This window comes from Globicephala melas, chromosome 4 (assembly GCF_963455315.2).
Source record: "Globicephala melas chromosome 4, mGloMel1.2, whole genome shotgun sequence".
In the NCBI taxonomy this organism is placed as follows: domain Eukaryota; kingdom Metazoa; phylum Chordata; class Mammalia; order Artiodactyla; family Delphinidae; genus Globicephala; species Globicephala melas.
In genome coordinates, this window is record NC_083317.1 from 10653419 (window position 1) to 10676918 (window position 23500).

The following is a 23500-nucleotide window of genomic DNA, read 5'->3' on the forward strand; positions in this document are numbered from 1 at the left end:
GAATACCAGAATTGGATTTTTTTTAAATCAATGACTATTGAGTTATGTACTTTACAATTTTTTTTAATGCTTTTGTGTGCATTATGTGTGAAATCCACGTGTCTAACCATCGTTCTAGAAAACACGAGCAGCTCCCGCGTGGCTGTCTCATCAGCGCCCTCTATTGAAAACCCTTGAGCTGGTCACCCAGGGAATCCGTCTGCGGCAGCTCCCTGGGGATGGCCTGCTTGTTATAGCAGCCTCTCGCCACAGGGTGGCAGTGCATCCATCGGTACCTCGGAGCCCTGCCCCGCAAGAATCCCGGAGTCCAGAGTCGTCAGGGGCCTCTTGGAGCCCCTTGGAGAGAGAATGTCTAGTGGTGGTAGCATCAGGACAGCCTACACTGAACTACTCAATCAGTAATTACCGGGGACACAGAATCAGAGGGAGAATGCATTACTGAATTTCAAAGGGCTTTTGCAATAAAGTCAGGGCAAGCTGCACATACATAGTTTTCACACCTCTTGTGATTCTCTCTTGTGAGGCAGGCTACTTCTCTTACACAAGGGAACATTTCTACAAGAAGATGCAAATCAGGGACAGAGATGGACGTCTAGGGGATTGGATTTTAAATGTTTGGAAGCAAGACTTTCAAACATACTAGCATAGAAACAGCTGATTCCATGTAAAGAGTTGATGTGTTCATTGCAAACTCCTCACTCTTAAGAAAATAGATTTGCCTTTTCAATAGGTAACAGGCACATAGTAAAAAACAAACAAACAAATCATTTAAAAGGAAACTGCCCAGAGGACAATAAAAGGATTCTTAGGTCTCTTTTTAGAAATATTCTTTGCATATACAAGAATATACAGCTTTTATATACAAATGGTGGACAACACGCCAATCTACATCATGCTTATTTTTTTCCTACTTATCAAGATTTTGAAGATTGTTCCTCTTCAGTACACAGACATCTGCCTCAGTCCTTTTAATGCTCGACTAGGATCCCATCGCGTGGATTTCCGTACTGTCCTTACCAGTCTTCTCTTGATGGACATTTAGATGGTTTCCAATCTCTTGCTTGCAATGACCAGACCTGTACATATGTCCTGGAAATATGCTCACATCACACCTAAGTCCCCCAGATTCCCAGAAGATGACTGAGTGGTCAGAAGGTATGTGTGCTATAAAATTTTAATAATCCCAATTATCCTCAATAATAATAATAAAAGCTGACTTCTATGAGCTGTCACTGTGTGTCAGACACTGTTCAGACTGTTTTGTATACCGTGGCGAACACACTGTGGATGGATAGACCCACTTTGCAAATGATCTTTACTTGTCTACCAGCAGTAAATGAGATCTCTTTATAATTCTGATTTGCATCTATATTGTTATGGGTGAGAATGAGTATACTTTTTCTGTTTAAAAGACACTGTTACTTCTTTTTCTTTTCTTTTTTTAAATCTTTTTTTTTCTTGGACTTCTTTTTCTGTGACTAGCTGTCCATGTGCTTTGACCATGTTTCTGTTGAATAGCTGACCTGTTTTATTTAACGTTGAAAAACTTTTAAATATTAACGAATTTGACACTTTACCATATGTGTTGCTAATGCTTCCCCCAAGTTTATCATTTATTTATCTCTTGTCTCGATTGATAGTATTTTGCTTTTGCCATGAAGGCTTTTTTTTTTTTAATAAATTTATTTATTTATTGGCTGCGTTGGTTCTTCGTTGCTGTGCGCGTGCTTTCTCTAGTTGCGGCGAGCAGGGGCTACTCTTTGTTGTGGTGCGCGGGCTTCTCATTGCGGTGACTTCTCTTTGTTGCGGAGCACAGGCTCTAGGCACGCGGGCTGCAGTAGTTGCGGCACGTGGGCTCAGTAGTTGTGGCACGTGGGCTCTAGAGAGCAGGCTCAGTAGTTGTGGCACACGGGCTTAGTTGCTCCGCGGCATGTGGGGTCTTCCCGGACTAGGGCTCGAACCCGTGTCCCCTGCATTGGCAGGCAGATTCTTAACCACTGTGCCACCAGAGAAGTCCCCACGAAGGCATTTTTAATGCTTATGTAGTTGGATTGATCAGTCTTGTCTTTTGTGACTTCTGACTTTTGTGTCGTGCTTGGAAAGACCGCCACAATCTGAGATTATAAAAATAACTCTCCCATGTTTGTTCTAGTTCTTTTATAGCTTTATTTTTTAAAAATTATAATTTAGCTCCATCTGGAATTTATTTTGGCATAGCAAAGTAGAGATCCAATTTAACTCTTCCCCAGATGTTTACCCAGTTGTCCCATGCATTTATTAGATAACCAATCTTTTCTACACTGATATGAAACATTCTCTTTATTTTATCCTATTTTCCTGAATGTTTTTGAATCTATTTCTGGAATTTATTCTGTTCTACTGGTCTATCTGCCTGTTTATATGCTGGAATCAAGCCCCTTTAATTTCTGTGGCTTTACAATATGTTTTAACACCTTGGAGGGATATTTCATTACTTCTTTTTTCCTATAATTTTCTTGGCTATTCTTGCATGTTCAATTTTACATATAAATTTTAGACTCAACTTGTCTGTGTGAATTTGAATGGAGCACGGCTCTCAAAGTCTTTGTCTAAATAAGAAATTTAGCAAATTTATTTACCTCACGCTTCTGGTGAAAGAGGAGGGAAGCCAAACAAAGAAAGTTAACAAAGATATTTCCTTTGAGGAAACAGTTATCAGTTTATATCTCTGCCAGAGTCAACATAATTAAGTAAAACGACCAGTTTGAATGATAGCTTTGGGGGAAGTCAAGTTTACTTTTCTCAGAGGCAACCTTGAAATCCTGGGGGTTCGCCTATTCATTTGTTGGAGTAATACCTGCAAGGATGGGTGTTTATGATGAAGGATGCTGTCTGCTGCCCTCTGTAGCTGCAGGGGAAGAAGAACCATTTTCTCCTTTTGATTTTGCTGTGATTTTTCAAGCCTAAAAGTTGGAATTCTATTCGTTGAAACTGAAAGAAATATGGGCCTGAAAACACGAAGTATATCATTGGAAAGGAAAAGGCAAGAATAATATCATTAACAAATGGAGTAAGGGCTCTGAAAACTTGGCATTCATTCAGTGTAGTTTGGAAAACAAAACAAAATGAGAACAACAAAAACCCAAAAACCTCTGTTGATCTTTTGTTGGGATTGTACTAAATCTATAGATGAATTTGGAAAGAATTATTATCTTTACACAAGTGAGTCTTTCTAAGAATAGGAAATATTTGCATTTAGTCAAATCTTCCTTTTTGTCCCTCTTTTTGAAGATTTTCTCTGTATGAATCTTATGCATTTATTGTACTCATAGGTGTCTTATCTTTTTTGGTTCCAATTGTAAGTAGAATCTTGTCTTCAATTATACTTACAAAGTTATTGCTGTTAATATAGATTCTTGGATATTGATTTTTTTTAGTATTTATGTTGTACCCACTCAGCTTACTGAATTATCCTACTAATAGTTTGCTAATAGTTTTGCAGTTGATTCTCTTTATTTTTCCAATTATCCTACTAATAGTTTGCTAATAGTTGCTAATAGTTTTGCAGTTGATTCTTTTTATTTTTCTAATCATACAGTCAACGATAATTTTTGCCTTCTCTTTTCCAGTTTTAGTACCTCTTGTCTAATTGAATCGAATAATTCCTCCCGTATAATATTAAATGACAGTGGTGATAATGGGTGAATGTGTCTTTTCTTTCTTTAGTTTCCTTCCAGTTTTATTTAGCTATAATTGACATACAGCACCATACAAGTTTAAGGTGTACAGAATAATCAATGATTTGCCTTACTTACATCATGAAATGATTACCACATAAGGTTATGGAACATCCATCATCTTACATAGATACAAAATAAAAGAAAAAAATATTTTTTCCTCCTGATGAGAACTCTTAGGATTCACTCTCTTAACTTTTATATGTAACATGTATCAGTGTTAATTACATTTATCATGTTGTACATTACCTTCCTAGTACTTATTTTTCTTATACCTGGAGTTTTGTACCTTTTGACTGCCTTCATCCAATTTGCCTGTCCCCCACCTCTGGTAATCACAAATCTGATCTCCTTTTCTATGAGTCTGTTTGTTGTTGAAGTATAATTGACCTATAACTACGTTAGTTCTTGGTCTACAACATTGTGATTCAATATCTCTATATATTTCAAAATGATCACCAGGATAAATCTAGTTACAATCTATCAATATACAAAGATATTACTTATTATTGACTGTATTCCCCACACTGTGTATTTCATACCCATGATTCATTTATTTTTTAACAGTGAATTTGGACCCCTTAATCTCCCTCACCTATTTCTCTCATCCCCTCAACTTCCTCCCCTCTGGCAACCACTTGTTTATTCTCTGTATCTATGACTCTGATTCTGTTTTGTTATGTTTGCTCTTTTTTTTTGTTTTTTAGATTCCACATATATCATTAGTAATATTTTAATATTAATATTTGATTTATTTTCTACATAAATCATACAGTATTTTACTTTCTCTGACTTATTTTACTTAGCATAATAGCCTCTAGGTCCATCCATGTTGTCACAAATAGCAAGATTTTGTCCTTTTTTATGGCACAGTAATATTCCCCTGTGTTTGTTTGTGTGTGTGTGTGTGTGTGTGTGTATCACATCTTCTTTATCCATTCATCTATTAATGGGCACTTAGGTTGCTTCCATATCTTGGCTATTGTAAACAATGCTACAATGAACACAGAAGTGCATATATCTTTTCAAATTAATGTTTTTGTTTTCTTTGGATAAATATCCAGGAGTGGAATTGCCGGACTGTATGGTAGTTCTATTTTTAAGTTTTTGAGGAACCTCCATACTGTTTTCCACAGTGGCTGCACCAATTTCCTTCCCATCAGCAGAGTACAAGGGTTTCCTTTTCTCTACGCCCTTGCCAACAATTATCTGTTGTCTTTTTGTTAACAGCCATTCTGACAGGTGTGGGGTGATTGTGTCTTATTCCTGACTGTATTGATGTCCTTCTAGTGTCTCACCATTAAGCATAAGTCCAGTTTCTGACTTCAGATATATTTAATTTAGCATATTAGAGAAATATCTCTCATCTTATTTATCAAGATTTCAAAAATCAGGATGGAATTGAAATTGAACAAATACCTATCTGTCATCTATAAAGATGAACACATTTTATTTGACTATTGTTGTGGTAAATCACGTTAATGGATTCCTAATATTAAACAGTTCTTTCATAATTGGTATGTCTGCATTTGTTTGTGGTGTATTATTCTTTTAGTGTACTATTGGGGCCTATTGACTAATATTGTACTTAGAATACTTAAATCTTTATCCAGAAGTGAAGCTGGTCTGTGGTTACCTTTTATCATGGTGGTTTTATAGGGCTAGGTTATCACCGTTGTAGTGGCTTCCTCAGAAAAATTTGGAAGATTTTTCCCTTCTCCATGCTCTAGAGCTGATTAAAGGCAGCCTTCTTTATCAGTAAAGGTTTAGTAGGATTCACCTGTGAAATCAGCATAACCAGATTCTTCTCTGGGTGGATGACTCACAAGTTTTTCAGCATCTTCTATGGTAACCGATATTTTCTGATTTTTAAAATCTCTTTTGGGATCAGTTTTGGTCATCCACATTTTCCTAGAAAATCATTAGTTTGGTCAAAGTTTTCAAATTTATTTGCACAGAATTGAGCAGGTGAATTGAGGAATCATTTCTTTGATTTTCTCTATATCTATTGCTATTCCATTCACAATTCTTATTTTGTATATTTGTTCTTTGTCCTTTATTTCTTTATTAGGGTAGCTAATGGTTTATCCATTTCCTTCCTCCCTTCCCTCCCTCCCTCTCTCCCTCTTTTTCTTTCTTTCTTTTCTTTCTTTCTTTTCTGTTCTTTCTTTCTTTCTTTCTTTTCTGTTCTTTCTTTGTTCTTTCTTTCTTTTCTGTTCTTTCTTTGTTCTTTCTTTCTTTCTTTTCTGTTCTTTCTTTTCTTTCTTTCTTTCTTTCTTTCTTTCTTTTCTGTTCTTTCTTTTCTTTCTTTCTTTCTTTCTTTCTTTCTTTTCTGTTCTTTCTTTCTTTCTTTATTTCTTTCTTTCTTTCTTTCTTTCTTTCTTTCTTTCTTTCTTTCTTTCTTTCTTTCTTTCTTTCTTTCTTTCTTCAAGGAAGCAGGTCTTAGATGTATTATTAGCGTTATCAATTTTCTGGCTTCTAAATTCCACTCTTATCCTTTTTTAATAAACCACTCCCCACCCCCACTTTCCTTAGGATTATTTTGTTTTCCTTTTTCTAACATCTGGAATTAGGTGCTTAATTTACAATTTTAAAACAGCCTTATTGAGATATAATTTACATACCATAAAACCTACCCATTGTAAGGGTACAGTTTGACGATGTTTAGTAAATGTATACAATTGTGAACCATTACCACAATCCAGTTTCAGAACATTTCCATCAGCCTAAGAAGTCCCCTTGTTCCTGTTTGAATCAGTTCCTATTCCCACCTCTGGCCCCAGGTAACCACTGATCTGCTTTCTGTCTCTGTAATTATGCCTTTTCTAGAAATTTCATATAGATGGAACATTACAATGTGTGGTCCTATGGGTCTTGTTTCTTTCACTCAGAATAATACTTTTGAGGTTCATGCATGTTTATTGCTGAACAGTGTTCCTTCATAAGGATATACCACATTTTGGTTTTCCATTCACCTGATGATGGACGTTTGGACTATTTCCAATTTGGAGCTATTATGAAAGGTACTGATATGAATATTTATGTATATTATGTTTATGTATACATATTTATGAATATTTAGTCTTTGTGTGGACATATATTTTTGTTTGCCTTGTGTAGATACCTAGGAGTGAAACTGCAACGTCATGTAGTAGGTATATAGTTAGTTTTTTAAGAAATTGTCAAACTTTTCTAGAGTAGTTGTACCATCATCATTCTCACCAGCAATGTATGAGAGTTCCTGTTTCTCCACATCCTTGCCAACATTCAGTATGGTCCACTTTTTAAATTATAGACATTTTAGTGGGTGTATAGTGATACATCATTGTGGTTTTGATTTTCATTTCCCTAATGACTAATGGCGTTGAGCATCTTTTCATGTGCTTATCATCCATTTGTGTACCTTCTTTGGTGAAATGTCTGTTCAAATCTCTTTCTGACTTTTTATTGAGTTGTTTGTCCTCTTATCATTAAATCGTAAGACTTTGTCATATATTCTGGATGCAAGTCCTTTATCAGACGCTTGACTTGCAAATATCGCCTACCAGTCTGTTGTCTTTTCATTTTCTTAATAGTGTTTTATGAAGATCAAAAGTTTTGCATTTTGGTGAAGTCCATTTTATCAGTTTTTTTCTTTCATGAATAGTGCTTTTAAAGTTATATCTAAGAAATCTTTGCTTAATTCAACATCACAATGATTTTCTTCTATGTATTTGTCTAGAAATTTTATAGTTTTAGCTCTTACATTAAGGTTAAGCTAAATGATCCATCCTGAGTTAATGTTTGTGTATAGTGTAAGGTAAGGGTCTTAGTTCACTTTAAAAATATGAATATCTGATTGTTCCACTGCAATTTGTTGAAAAGACTGGACTTGCCCCATTTTTTTGGTAAACCTATTTTTAGTTTTTCTTCTTTACTAATGTTAGCCATATTGTATAGCAGATATGCACTGTTTTTAATTAATTTTCTAGATAACATTTTACTTTCAGTCTTGATTTTCATTTTAACTAAGAATTTTCTGAGCCTTCATTTCCAGTAGCAAGACTTATATTTTTCAATTTTTTAAATTAATTTCTGTTCTTAATAATTGTTAGTAGAGAATATTTCTACTTTAAAAAAAATGTCCTTAAGTGTCCTTTACAGCCAAATATATGATTTTTGTGTATGTGAAAATTTAATGGTTCTTGGAAAAAAAAAACTGTATTCTGTATTTTCAGGACATAGAGTTCAATATGTATATATATATATATATATATATCAAATTAGTTCTGTCTTATTAAATATATCAATTATGTATTTTGATTTCTATAACTTTACTTAAAATATCTTGTTTATTTTTTCTATTATGGGCCAAGAGGTAAATTTAAATTGCCTGCTTCTATATTTTTTCTGTCATCTTTTATTTTCAGTAAGTTTTGCTTTATGAATTTTTTTTTTTTTTTTTTTTTTTGCGGTACGCGGTCCTCTCAGTGTTGTGGCCTCTCCCGTTGCGGAGCGCAGGCTCAGCGGCCATGGCTCACGGGCCCAGCCGCTCCGTGGCATGTGGGATCTTCCCGGATCGGGGCACGAACCCATGTGCCCTGCATCGGCAGGCGGACTCTCAACCACTGCGCCACCAGGGAAGCCCTGCTTTATGAATTTTGATGCTGTATTATATGGTGCATAGATACTCATGATGTTATATGATCAGAGTAGATTATTAAGTGCCTCCTTTTACTTTATTTAATGCTTTATGTATTGAGTTCAACGTACATGATATTAACATGGATATTTCTGCTTTCTTTATGTTTGTATTTACTTTGTGTGTCTGTGCCCATTCTTTTTCTTTTGATATAATTAAGTGATTTAGATTAATTAATAATTGTAATCTGACTTAGAACATGCCTGGCACATAGTAAGTGCTAATTAAGAGTTTGCTGAAAATAAAAACAAACAAAGCCCTTCTGCATTTCCTGAATGCAAAGTATAATTGGCTATTGTTTGTGTTGATTTTTTTCATCTGCAATATATAGATAGGACAAATTTATTTAGTCTTGGTTTATTACCTGGTTTTAGATCATGCTTTTTGTTTTTTCTTTTTTATAAATTTTATTTATTTATTTATTGCTACACTGGGTCTTCGTTGCTGCGTGCGGGCTTTCTCTAGTTGCAGCGAGTGGGGGTTACTCATTGTTGCGTTGTGTGGGCTTCTCATCACGGTGGCTTCTCTTGTTGCAGAGCAAGGGCTCTAGGCACATGGACTTCAGTAGTTGTAGCACGTGGGCTCAGTAGTTCCGGCTTACAGGCTCTAGAGCACAGCCTCAGTAGCTGGGGCACATGGGCTTAGTTGCTCCATGGTATGCAGGATCTTCCCTGACCAGGGCTCGAACCCATGTCCCCTGCATTGGCAGGCGGATTCTTTTTTTTTTTTTTTTTTTTATCACAAATGAGGTCTTTTATTTGTCACCATTAAAAGTCTGATTTTTAAACAGATTCCTGGACTGGTGGCTCATATCCATCAGCTCGTTCAACTTTAGCACCTGTCTCGTCCCCAGTAGCTTTTCCAGAACTACTACCTTCACCATGTAGCTCCATGAGTTTTCCCAATTCAAACTTGGGCTTCTTCAGCATTTTTACTTTTCTAACAAAGACATCATGGAGTGGATAAATAGATTGGCAGGCCTTTTCTATGTCTTTTCCAATGCTGTCTGGAATCAATTTATTGACCACCTCTTTCAAGTCATTTGTCTGCACCTCTCGGGTCATGATTTCCATCATCTTCTTGCGGATCTGGCGGACCTGCTGGTGCTGGGCATAAGAGGTCTTCCGAATCTGATTGTTGCGTTTTTTAGTAAAACCCACACAGAAGAGACGAAGCAAATAACCATCGGTAGTCTTGACATCAACATGAGCTTCAATCATGGTCTGCCATTTTTTGACCATGGAGCACATTTTGTCACGGGTAAGATCCATGCCATGGAAATTAGTCAGGCAGTTTTTGCCCTGAACATCCTCAGTAATAAGCTTGAATTTTCTAAATGCAACTTCATCATTCTGCAGATCAGCAAGGCTCACTTCAAACACACGACCCTTGAGGCCATCAGACGCGATTTTGGTTCCTTGAGTTCTCGTGACTAGTGTTTTCCCAATATTTCTTATATTGAACATAGCTGGTGCTTTCACATCATACCAATCTTTCTTAGAAAATGGGTCAACCACTTTCTTCTTGGCTCCCTTTTTACCGCCTTTCGTAAGGCGCTTGTTCTTTCCGACCGCCATGGTGCTGTTCCCGGCAGGCGGATTCTTAACCACTGTGCTACCAGGAAAGCCTGCTTTTTGTTTTCAATGCTTTTTTATTTTTCATTTTTCTTATTTGTTGTATTTTCTTTGCTTTGCATGTGTGCACCTTCTGACAATGTGAAATCTTTATAATCTGCTTCTTCCAGTAGGCTTTTTTTTAATTAATGTGAAATTCACATAACATAAAATTAACCTTTTAAATTGTACAATTCAGTGGCATCTAGTACATTCACAATATTGTGCAACCATCACCTCTATCTAGTTTCAAGGCATTTTTGTCATCCCAAAGAAAATTTCATACCCGTTAAACATTATTACCCATTCCTCCTTCTCCTAGCCCCTGGCAACCACTAATCTGCTTTCTATCTTTATGAATTTACCTTTTCTGGACATGGAATCCAGAAAATATCCACACATACAATATGTGACCTTTTATATGTCTGACTTATTTCCCTTAGCATAATGTTTTCAAGATTTTTCCATGATCTAGCATGTACCAGTACTTTATTATTTTTTTAACATCTTTATTGGAGTATAATTGCTTTACAATGTTGTGTTAGTTTCTGCTGTATAACAAAGTGAATCAGCTACATGCATACGTATATCCCCATATCTCCTCCCTCTTGCGTCTCCCTCCCACCCTCCCTATCCCACCCCTCTAGGTGGTTGCAAAGCACCCAGGTAATCTCCTTGTGCTAAGCGGCTGCTTCCCACTAGCTATCTATTTTATATTTGGTTGTGTATATATGTCAATGTTACTCTCTCACTTCGTCCCAGCTTACCCCTCCCCCTCCTCGTGTCCTCAAGTCCATTCTCTACATCTGTGTCTTTATTCCTGTCCTGCCCCTAGGTTCATCAGGACCATTTTTTTTTTTAGATTCCATATATATGTGTTAGCATACAGTATTTGTCTTTCTCTTTCTGACTTACTTCACTCTGTATGACAGACTCTAGGTCCATCCACCTCACTACAAATAACTGAGCTTCATTTCTCTCTATGGCTGAGTAATATTCCGTTGTGCCACACGACAACAATATATGTGCCACACCTTCTTTATCCATTCGTCTGTCAACGGACACTTAGGTTGCTTCCATGTCCTGGCTGTTGTAAACAGTGCTGCAATGAACATTGTGGTACATGACTCTTTTCGAATTATGGTTTTCTCAGGGTATATGCCCAGTAGTGGGATTGCTGGGTCATATGGTAGTTCTATTTTTAGCTTTTTAAGGAACCTCCATACTGTTATCCATAGTGGCTGTATCAATTTACATTCCCACAAACAGTGCAAGTGGGTTCCTTTTTCTCCACACCCTCTCCAACATTTTTTGTTTGTAGATTTTTTGATGATGGCCATTCTGATCAGTGTGAGGTAATCCCTCATTGTAGTTTTGATTTGCATTTCTCTAATGATTAGTGATGCTGAGCATCTTGTCATGTGTTTGTTGGTAATCTGTATATCTTCTTTGGAGAAATGTCTTTTTAGTTCTTTTGCCCATTTTTGGATTGTTATTTTTTTAACATCTTTATTGGAGTATAATTGCTTTACAATGGTGTGTTAGTTTCTGCTTTCACAAAGTGAATCAGCTATACATATACATATATACCCATATATCCTCCCTCTTGCATCTCCCTCCCACCCTCCCTATCCCACCCCTCTTTGTTTGTTTTTTTGATATTGAGCTGCATGAGCTGTTTGTATACTTTGGAGATTAATCCTTTGTCAGTTGTTTCACTTGCAAATATTTTCTCCTATTCTGAGGGTTGTCTTTTCATCTTCTTTATAGTTTCCTTTGCTGTGCAAAAGCTTTTAAGTTTCATTAGGTCCCATTTGTTCATTTTTGTTTTTATTTCCTTTTCTCTAGGAGGTGGGTCAAAAAGGATCTTGCTGTGATTTATGTCATAGGGTGTTCTGCTTATGTTTTCCTCTAAGAGTTTTATAGTGTCTGTCCTTACATTTAGGTCTTTAATCCATTTTGAGTTTATTTTTGTGTATGGTGTTATGAAGTGTTCTAATTTCATTCTTTTTCATGTAGCTGTGCAGTTTTCCCAGTACCACTTATTGAAGAGGCTGTTTTTTCTCCATTGTATACTCTTGCCTCCTTTATCAAAGATAAGGTGACCATAGGTGTGTGGGTTTATCTCTGGGCTTTCTATCCTGTCCCGTTGATCCATATTTCTGTTTTTGTGCCAGTACCATACTGTCTTGATTACTGTAGCTTTGTAGTATAGTCTATCAGTGCTTTATTCCTCTTTAAGGCTAAATAATATTACATTGTATATAGAGACCACATGTTGTTTATCCATTCATCCACTGGTGGACATATGGGTTGTTTCCACCTTTTGGCTATTTGAGTAGTGCTGCTGTATGCATTCATGTATGAGTGTTTGTTATATACATAGGAGTGGAGTTGGTGGATAGCATGGTAATTTTATGATTAACTTTTTGAGGAACCAATACACTCTTTTCTACAGTGGATGTGGATGCAGCATTTTACATTCTTACTAGCAGTGTTTAAGGGTTCCAATTTCTCCATATTCTCACCAACACATGATCATTTCCTTTTTTTTCTTGTGAAGTTATATCTCATTGTGGCTTTGATTTGCATTTCTTTAATTACTAATGCTGTTGAGCATCTTTTCATGTGCCTGTTGGCAATTTGTTCCACTGGTTATTTTTAAACATACTTTTTATAATGTGGTTAATCCTGTTTCTTGAACAATATCCATTAATTATCTAATATGGATAAAAATAAAATTCGAATACTACTAATTGTCCTGCCTATCTTGACCACCTTTTCTGATGATTTTTTCTAAAGAAGTTTCTCCTCCTCTACCTCTTTGTTCCCTATTTCAGCATCTTATTTCTTTCCTTTATGGTGTGAAGTCCAGTTTTTATTAGTTTATTGTTTGCTTATATGTTTTTTTCTCTCTTCCCACTAGATATAAGCTCCTTGAGGGCTGGGAATCTGTCTTGTCATCATTGTACCTCCAGCATTTACCTAGTACAGTGTCTGACTGGCATATAGTAGGTCCTTAATAAACATTTTTTGAATGTATGTTTGAATGAATGGAACAAAACTAGTCCAATTTGATAAACAATGACTCCCTATATGATAATCATGATAATGATAGATACAAGTACTTATATTTATATGCAACTATATTAGTGTCCAAGCACCATGTCAATAAATTGCCACTGACTTTGTGGCAGAAATTAATCTCTCACAATTCTGGGGGCCAGAAATCCAGAATCAGGGTATCAGCAGGGCCACACATGCTTTGCAGGCTCAAGAGAGGAATTCTTTCTCCTTGCTTCCAGCTTCTAGCGGTTACAAGCATTCCTTGGCTTGTGGCAGCTTCACTCCAATCTGCTCTGCCCTCACACAGCCTTCTTCCCTGTGTCTTTGTGTGTCTTCTCCTTTCTTGTCTCTTATCAGGATACTCCTAATTGGATTTGCAATCTATTTTAATCCAGGATGATTGAGATCCTTACCTTAATTTCATCCACAAAGGCCATTATTCCAAATAAGGTCACATGCTGAAATTCCAGGTGAACCTATCTTTTGAGGGAACACTGTCTTAGTCTGTTTGGGCTGCCATAACAAAATACCATAGTCTGGGTGGTTTAAACAACAGAAACGTATTTGTCATAGTTGGGGGCTGGTAAGTCTAAGTTCAAGGTGCCAGCAGATTCAGTGTCTGGTAAGAGCTCTCTTCCTTGCTTGCAGGTGTCTGCCTTCCTGATGTGTCCTCACATGGTGGAGAGAAAAGGAGGGAAGCAAGTTCTCTGATGTCTTTTCTTATAAGGGCACTCATCCTATCATGAGGGCCCCACCCTCATGACCTCATCTAGACCAAATTACCTCCCAAAGCCCGACCTCCAAAAACTATCACACTGGGGGTTAAGGGCTTCAACAAATGAATTTTGAGCAGACACAATTCAGTTCATAGCAGACATCATTCAACCTACTGCATGAGCTAATCAAGCTCTGTTTTTTCTGAATGTCTCTTGAATCCATCACTTCTCTCCAGCATTACTCCCACTAACCTCTTACCTGGATTAAGCCCATAGCTGCCTGACTGGTTTCTCTGCCTCCAGTCCTGTCCCTCTTCAACCCATACTCTACAATGCAGTCTGTGTGATCTAGGACAGGTGACTTTTGTCTTTTTCTGAGCACGTGCTATAGACTGGTTTAATTACTGGACCCCATCCCAATTCTGACTGCCCACAGTAGATGCCTGACTCAGTCTGGCCAATCAGAACCATTCCCTGGGATATCCCTGGCTAAACAGGGAGAAAACTACCCCCTTTCCCATCTGGTGGTGAAACTATTTGGGTGTAAGTCTGAGCACCACATGCCACAATACATGGAGAGAGGCTGAGAAGGAAGACAGAAATGGACCTTCCTCCCTGCATTAGCCCTGTAAGCCAGCTCTATCCCACCCTCTCTCTTGCTTGCTTGAACCCATAAAATCTCCCTTTCTTCTAACTCTTGTTTAAATTTGGCTCTGCATCCCAGAGCAAGGGATCCATCATTACAGACAAGACTCATGGGACATAATAGTAACACACCTTTGTGCTCCCACTTCTTTAATTCTGCTCTGTGGGCTCTACACAGTGTGGGGTTTGAGCTCCCCTGCCCTACAGTCAGGTTGGGGAATCTGAATTCGGTAATTAAGATCATGCAGTCTCATGTCATAATCAAAATTCTGAGCTCAATCTCAGGTTGAAGCTCCCCCGTCTCCAGCTCAGGCTGCAGGGGCAGGAGAACTGCAGGGGGACAGTGGGGGCAGCCTTCCTCCTTCTTCCTTCCTTCCTTCTTCCTTCCTCCAGCCACTGCTCTTCTGCTTTACTCCCGCCTTGTTACTGTGGTGTCTGACCTCCCCAGGACTGAAGTAAGGGGACCAGAGAGGGAGCAGAACAGTCTTATTTGTCAGTTCTGTGGTGTGAACTAGCAACAGGCAGGTGTTTAGAGCTAACGCCTTCTCTTGTGGGTTCATTTCTTCAGTCTTTGAAGACTTGCTCATCCTCATCTGACAGACTGTGCAAGGCCAGTGTTCAACAGCAGCCCCATGTGGCAGCTGGAGGCAACAGCAGCAGAGGATTATTCAGACTCTAGCCCTCTGGGCTTGGCTGAGGAAGCCAGGCTGCCCTCCGTCCCTACTCTGGACAAAGTTCCTGGGAGTCCTGGTCAACCTGGGAGGCCTTAAGAGGGAAATAAATATAAAATTTCCTATGAATCAGACAACCAAGGGCTCAAGTAATTAATTGGGAGAAGAAATGAGGTGTGACTGTATTTGCCCCTTGGAGTCCTTCATGTCATCACAATTTATTATCCTTTGTTTACAGCAGAAGTTCAGGTCAGGGAAGTGACTTGACCACAGTCCCTCAATTAATAAGTGAGAAAGCCCCTACTAGAACCTGGGTCCTCCAATTGCAAAGGCTCTGAGCTTTCCTCTGTAACTCCCTGGAGACAGCAGAGAAGAGTAATGTCCCTAAGGGCTGGAAGACGATGATGAAGGTGAAAGGAAGGGCAGGAGTGACATATAAGTTAGAGACTTTTTAAATATGAAAAACATCTTTTAAAAGTCCTCTGGGAGGTTGTACCCCCTGCAAAGGCAGAAACACCTGGAATCTGTGTTCTTGGCCGTACGACTCCTGGACATCAGCTTTAATGTCCTTTCACAGGGCAGGGTGTCAGACTTGGTTGGTGGGGTCTTCCTCCCACACCCAGAAAATACTTCTTAGAAAGAAGGTCAAGTGTGGATATAGGCATTTATTTATTGACATTTTAAAAAATACCATTTCTGGCCCCATGAAATGCAAAAGCACTTGTTTCTTTTCTTTTTTTCTCTGTTTTGGAATGTCAAATCCATATCACTGCCACCTTGGTTCCCAATTTAGCCATTCTCTAAGCTGACTGGCTCTTCAGTAACAAAAAAAAGCCATGGCCCCCTGGGAGAGTTCAGGTTCTAAAGTCAAAGGAGCCAGAGGGTATTGGGGCCCTTCCTCCCAGAGGAAGGAGAATATTTGCCCCAGCTCAGTCAACTATTTACTGGGTGAGTGGCTTTCCTTGACTGCCTTGAGGTTGGTATTTGTCTAGACTGAACCAGAAGGCCAGAGGAGACATACATAAGTGGGAAGGAAATTCTTGGCCCACGTGGTGGTACATTTTGCTGTTATGTAAGCATTCAGGAATGACAAGTAGTTGGCATCACCCACACTGCATAAGAAGGCAGGTAGCTGCCCAGCCCCTGTGACCATAATCTTGACCATCCCCACCCCAGGGCACTTTTCCTTAGATGGTATCATGTGGCCACAGCCATGACAGCATATAGAACCCTTTTTAAAAACAGCATTTGTATTTTTCTAGGTAAGCCTTCAACTTTATTTTCCCATCCCCTATCGGGGCTTTCCATGTTGAACAGCAAGGCGAGGTTTGCAATAGAGTAGAACATACATGCAGAAAAGTGAACACAATTCTAGGACGTGCCCCAAGTTGAACAAAGCCCTGAAACAGGACATGACCAGCACCCTAGAGCCCCCCTCCTGCCTCCTCTAGTCACCCTCAGCTGTAACGTACCTATCACCTTGACTTGTAACATAACAGTTTAATTTCAGCCAACAGGGAGGGTTTCAAGGTCATGGATATGTCTCAGCAATGACAGTCTACAAGTCAACCTGTAGGACAAGCAGTCCGGAGAATTCATGGGACTCTGGGTCCAGCTTGAAGGTGACATTCGCGGTGTGGAAGGAGAAGGCCTTTGGCACCTACAAGCTGTATGACATTGGGTAAGTCTCTTCTCTGAGCCTGAAAGAGCGTTCCCCTCTTTAACTGGGAATGATAGTCCCGCCTTGCAGGAATTCTAAGAGGCGGAATCCAGGAGGAAAACACCTGGCACAGAGCTATCTCCTAATGTCAGTGCTCCCGTGGTGGTATGGATGAGACCAAAGGCCCCCTTTCCTTACATCTCCCCTATTTTTCTGGAGCTTATCCCTCCCAACAACCCACACTGACATCCTGTGGAACTAAATGCCGAAAAGTTCTGACTTCACAGATGACACACGCTCCAAAGCCTGCACCTCTTGGGCGCCAGCTGCCCAGGCGTGTTCTCCCTCTCCCGAGGTGGCCAGTGCTGGCAGCCTTCCTGTTCAGACACCCTCACAAGGAGCAGCTCTTCCCTACACCCCAGGCTTCCTCCCTGTCTCCCTGGGATCAGAGGACACTGACCCTGCTGCTCCTCCAAGTTGCAGGGGAGGAAACTGCAGGAAGGGTGGGGACTTGCCCAGGGTTACGCAACAAGGACAAATTGGGGACTAGAGCCCTGACTCCCAGCCCTCCTCACTGCCATTTGCCCCCCTTTAAAAATTTTTTTTTATTTATTGGCTGCATTGGGACTTCGTTGCAGTGCGCGGTCTTCTCGTTGTGGTGGCCTCTCCTGTTGCAGAGCATGGGCTCTAGGTGCGCAGGCTCAGTAGTTGTGGCGCACGGGCTTAGTTGCTCCGCGGCATGTGGGATCTTCCCGGACCAGAGCTCGAACCCGTGTCCCCTGCATCGGCAGGCGGATTCTTAACCACTGCGCCACCAGGGAAGTTCCCATTTGCCCTTTATCATGAAGGATCTCCAATCTGCCCCTTCTCACCTCTCATGGTGGTTGTTGGGAATCCCTGTCTCTGTGGCAGAGCCAGAGTTACCAGGGTCCAGCCATCCCACAGCAAGAGACAGCAAGAGCCTAGATAGAGCTTTGACAAAGATTTACATTTAATGAATGGGTGTGTTTAACACTGTTAAACTTCTTTATATTCATAAAGAATACACAGTGAGCATTGTCCCTCGCACACCTGCCCTCCATCTACCCAGTTCTCGCCCCCCACAGGTTCCTCTTGCTCTTACTTTCTCGGGCATCCTTTTAAGGGGCTCTTCAATGCCTATACGAGCAAAATCAGATCTGGATGATTACATAGATGGTAACATACTCTCTTCTTTGCTGTTTCCATTTAACAAAACATCTTGGAGATCTTTACACGTCAGTACACAAATAGCTTCCTCATTGTTTCATAGCCGGGTAGTATTCCATTGTGTACCTATATTATATTATTGAAATACAATCCACATCCCATGAATGAGACATTCATTTTTACCTCGTGGATACTAGTGCTATAGAGTTCACTGTTGTACACAGTCTGTTTTCTATTTGTTAAGAAAACCACAGCATCATTGCATAATTCTTGACGGTAATAAATTTGAATAATCAGATTTCTTACAAAAAAATTCACCCACTAAAAGTCTATGATTCAATGGATTTTAGTATGTTCACAAATATCACCAAATCAATTGCAGAATACTTTAATCATTCCCCAAATAAACCCTGTATCCCTTAGTTATCACCCCTTAGTCCCCTACCCCAACCTTAGGCAACCACTAATCTACTTTCTGCCTTTATAGACTTGTCTATTCTTGACCTTTCATATGAATAGAATCATACATGTTGTCCTTTGTAACTGGCTTCTTTCACTTAGCATAATGCTTCCAAGGTTCATCTATGTTGTAGCATGTATCAGTACTTTATTCCTTTTTATTCCCAAATAACATTCCATTATATGGGTAGACCACATTTTACTTATCTGTTCATCAGTTGATGGACATTTGGATAGTTTCCACTTTTTTGCTATTATGAATCATGTTGCTATGAACATTCATATACAAGTCTTTGTCTAGATATTCGATTGCATTTCTCCTGGGTATATACCTAGGAGTGGAATTCCTGAATCATATGGCCTATTTTAAAATTTACTTATCTAGTCCCTCATTGATGGAAACTTGATCAAATTACATCTTAAAAGCCAGCGAGCCTCATGAGTTAGGCAGGTCAGGGCCACATTAGTGAGGATTCAGAGAACAATGGCTGCATCACAGAACCGGCCCAAGTCTTCCGACCTTTTCTCCCGGCATTCCCTTGTCTCCCGGACTCTTCTTCTCACCCGTTCTAGTTAAATCTGCTTTGATTCCAATGTGGCCTGGGATTCAGGGGTGTGGGAAAGAGAAGCCCCGTTCCTCACAGCCTGACCCATGAGCCCATCGCCCACTTATCTCTGAGGGGGACCCAGCTCCCTCAGCTGTGTCTGCCTGCACAGGCTCCTTCCTGTCTGGGTTTCCTCTTCCGGGACAGTCCTAGAGGAAGCTGGTGACTGACTCTTGACCATGGGGTTTCCTGGCCCTGTGACAACGGGTCTCTGCCACACCTGACAGTCAGCCACACCTGCAACAGGTTCCGAACAGGGAATTTCAGGAACCCTCCAGGCTGTAAGCCAGCCTCGGAGAGCTTCCGGCCACCACTGTCCTGGATGGGACCTGCAAGAGCTGGAGGCTCCTTGGTACCAGCATGTTTTTAAACAACTCTTGTGCTTTGGATCTCCTCAGCAAGCCAAAGCCAGGAAGTGCTTTCTCTTCTGAGCCAACAGATGACAGATCGACTTCGATCCTCTGATTAATTGAAGGAGAGAAAATGAGTCCAGTTTCTCTCTGCTCAGTTTCTACTTGGTGCCGCCCTAAGATTCTTTGGGTGTCTCGTTGCTATCTGCTCTTGAACCTCAGTGCAGCCTGACTTCAGTAGGACTGTGGTCGTTTGCAAAAAGAACTTATTCTCTTTCAATGGCAGCGGCTTATACTTGCCTTCTTAAGAGTCAAGGAAAAGACCACCTCATGGAACGTGAGTATTCTGCTCTGACGCAAGGATGAGCAGTTCTGGAATTTCTTATATATGTCACATTATTAATTTATAAGTGCAAAACAGCACAGATGAGAAAAGCTTTGTCTTTTCTATAGGATATAGAAGATACCATCTAACTTATACATCTAAAAAGAAAGGTAAAGAACAATGTACCGCAATAATTAAAATACTGAGTTTCTTTCATGTGGAAAATGGACTGGCTTTCAAATAATTTAATGTTCTGTAGTTCTTAGTTGGGTATATTTTATATGTATTTGCACATATTACATCATTCTATAACAATCCACAGAAAGGTCTATAAGTTTATACATGCGTTCCAGGTTTAAACAAGTTCTCCTGCCCTAATTAAAGTTTGTGAGGTTCTTGTTGGGTTGATTTGTTTTTCAATAATTATGGGAACATTTTCCCTTTCCTTATTTAAGTTCTCAAACGATTCTATCAACAGCGGTAAAAAATCCCAGATCACTGTACTGTTTCTTATGAGTGACAAATTTTATATAATGAAATCTGTTAATTTGGGCTGTGTCACATGTGGTTGTACAGTTATTTTTAAATGGTTTCTCCCTTAATCTCAAAGTAATAAATTATTCATTCGACAATTAACTATAATAAAACTACTGGTCTCTCTGAGCCTTGCATTAGCAAAATGAATTAACAACAAGTGAATATCAAATAGAAAGCACTTATGGAGCACCTTTGGTCTACCCAGCTGGTGATGCGATTTAGCCTATGACATGTCTGGATACATCTGTGTTTACATAGAGCAAGAAATGAGAATTTGAACCTATAAAACAGCTGGAAAATGTCTCACAGTACTACTTCTCTGATTTTTATCATTTCATTTTCACTGGCTCTCCTAGTACAGAAAACAGTTTTGAGTTAAACAGCAATTAAGATCTTAATCTTCTGGTCTTGGAAGGGCACACAGTGTCTTTACCCAGGGGCACTTCACCAAGGAGATCAGGAAAGTGCCCACTTGTACTCTTCCATTTTTAAATTAATTTCTTTTTGAAAATAAATACACATTCCCAGAGATATTTTACATGTATATAAGCTTCAAGCAAATAACATACCCTCCTTTATACATAGGATCGTATCAGCTATATCACTATGCACTTTTTTATTTGTTAAGATTTAGTACCAAGAAAATTCTTTGTTACTTTTTATGGCTGCATAGTATTCCACTGCATGGATGCCCCAAAATGGATTAAACCATCTTCTAATTGATGCTATTCAGGCTGTTCTTAAGCATTAGTCATCACAAGCAATGCTGCAATGACTAATCTTAAACATGCATTGTTTTGGACACGTTCCAGCATATTTTTAGGATAAATTCCTACAGGTAGAATTGCTATGTCAAAGGTACATGCATTTGTAATGTCAATAGACCTTGTCAATCTGCCTTCCATATTGGTTGTATAAATTTACACTCTCACCAGCAATTAAGCAAGGTCCTGACAACCCTGCAGACATATCCAGTGTATTCTGAGACATCATGAGTTTGCAAACCTGATAGATAACAAAATGTTATCTTGCTGCAATTTTAATTTGCATTTCTCCTATTATGAGTGATACTGAGAAGCTTTTCTTATGTTTAAGGTCCATTTCTTTTTCCGACCTAATTGCCCATATCCTTTGCATATTTTCTACTGGGGTTTTGGATTTTTCTTATAGAACTGAAGCTTATTAAGAAGTTTAGTGGCATAAATTTCCATTTTTCTCTGGTTTGTCATTTGTCTTCTGGTTTTATAGTACACAATCACTGTAAAATTTTCTAGGTAGTTGAATTTAGCATTTTCTTTCTTCCTTCCTTCCTTTTTTTCCACCTCTGAATTTTTGTGTTTCGCTGAGAAAGGGATATCCCACTCTGACATGATAAGGGAGAAAAAAATCTACCATGTTATTTTCTAGTACTTTAAAGTATTTCTTTTTTTAATGTTAAAATGTTTGATTTATCTGGACAGTTTTGGGGCATGAGGTGAGAGATGTGAACTCACTGCTATCTTGTTTTAATGCTACTTATTGAATAATCCATCTTTTTCTTCCTGATCAGAAATACCCCTTTGTTATCTACCAAATTCCAATTCCAACTCTACTGATGTTGTTACTCTGTTCCATTGGTCTTCCTGTCTATGTATTATGTCACACTGTTTTAGCTATTGTAGTTTTATAGGGAGACATTTTAGGGAAAGCAGTACTTGGTTCTGAAGAGCCCCTCATGCCCTTTGCAAAGCCCAGTAAGCCCCACCTGGGCTGTGGGCAAATAAAGCACTCATTCATTCAAAAAATAGTAAACATTTTTCTGGCTGGCTAGGTTTAAATTTCTGGCTAAACTAATTTCCACTCATCACTCTTTCAGTGTTTTCCTAATTAGGAAAACTTTTTCAGTATGCAGAGTTTGTCTATTTCACAAAGAAATCCTACTGATCTTTTAAGTGCAATTATGTTAGTTTTGTAGATGATCTTAGGGACAATTGACATCTTTATGATGTTGCATTTCCTATTCAAGAATTTGGTGTTTTGAACTCTCTTGATTGTTAAAAATATATTGACATGGGAGTTACTCAGTTTTCCTGGGTCTCCCCCATGTATACATGTTATTAAACTTTTGTGTGATTTTCTCTTGTCTAAAAGGAATATATTGACACGTATGTTGTTAGGCTTCTGCCCATTGAACAGAGAAAGCCTCTTTCAGCAGTCCCATTTTCCCACCGATGTAAAGACACTGCTATTGGCTTGGCCAGGCAAACTTTAGCCCAGAATGCTGGGTCTCATCTGGACCTCTCTGTTTCTCAGGGGATCAGGGAGCCCCCAACCAGACCCAGGCCAGCCCTGTCCTGGGGCACCTGCTGAGGGACCATTTGGAGGGAAGGAACAGCACCAACTCCACCAGGGCCCTGAAGCTTCCAGACGGGACCAGTGCCGCCTGGTATATCCTCATCATCATTGGCATCTACGGAGTGATTTTCCTCTTCCGACTGGCCAGCAACATCCTCAGAAAGAACGATAAATCCTTGGAAGATATTTATCACTCAAACTTGACCTCTGAACTCAAGAAGAAAGGGCTCCAGAGCAAGGCAGCCAAATGCTCTTCACTGCCCGTTAGCAACGGAGCTGTCCTGCAGCCCAACCAGGCCAGCCTGGGGATAATGTGTGGAAACAGCAGCCCCACACCGAAATCCAAGGAATCCCTTGAAAGTCTAGGCAAGCAGGCCTCCATAGAAAAGGCCCAAACTTCTTGCTTTGGGGAGCACCTTTGGATTTAAATGGAACCTTGAGAGAGGGGTCGAGCCCTTGAGTCGGGCTGGAATAGCATCACTGAGCCACTGGTGGATGGGGGTGTGACCAAAAGCCAGCATCCTGTTTCCTTCTCAGGCTTTCTGGTGCTTTGAGATGAGCAGGGGTAGTGGCTTCCAGCCCAACTCAACCTTCACTGGAAAAGCTTGTGCTCCAGGAAAGGGCATGGGACATCCAATGTTCTTAGAGTAATCTGGGAAACTCTTGGTGTATATGTGAAGGTGGCCTCTTGTCATGGAAAGAAGGCTGAATTTGGAGTCAAATCCTTTGGATGAAAATTCAACTTCTAGAGGGTCACATGAACTTTGAGTGGCTAGTGGCTCATCTGGAACATGTGAGGGTTGGGATATATGGTCCCAGAGGGCCATTCGTTCTAAAAACTCTGGAATATCGAACCAAAGTTGTCAGTATCAACATCTTCATTTTCAGAAGTTCTTCATTTTCATTGAGAGGGTGTGGACCATTGAAAAAAAGC

The 23500-nt window shown here is 39.5% G+C and overlaps 2 protein-coding genes across 2 annotated transcripts; one reads left to right on the forward strand and one right to left on the reverse strand.

The window, feature by feature from the left end:
• Positions 1–9120: 9120 nt before the first annotated feature.
• Positions 9121–9980, reverse strand: LOC115865796 (small ribosomal subunit protein eS1). Its single transcript, XM_030880832.3, has one exon. The coding sequence runs from the start codon at positions 9972–9974 to the stop codon at positions 9180–9182; it is 795 nt and encodes a 264-aa protein (XP_030736692.1). The 5' UTR covers positions 9975–9980; the 3' UTR covers positions 9121–9179.
• Positions 9981–16658: 6678 nt separating this feature from the next.
• On the forward strand, positions 16659–22994 carry SMIM34 (small integral membrane protein 34). The gene is made up of 3 exons (XM_030880921.1): positions 16659–16789; positions 19267–19301; positions 22525–22994. Exons 1-3 carry the CDS (start codon positions 16659–16661, stop codon positions 22992–22994), a joined length of 636 nt encoding a protein of 211 aa, XP_030736781.1.
• The last annotated feature ends 506 nt before the right edge of the window (positions 22995–23500 follow it).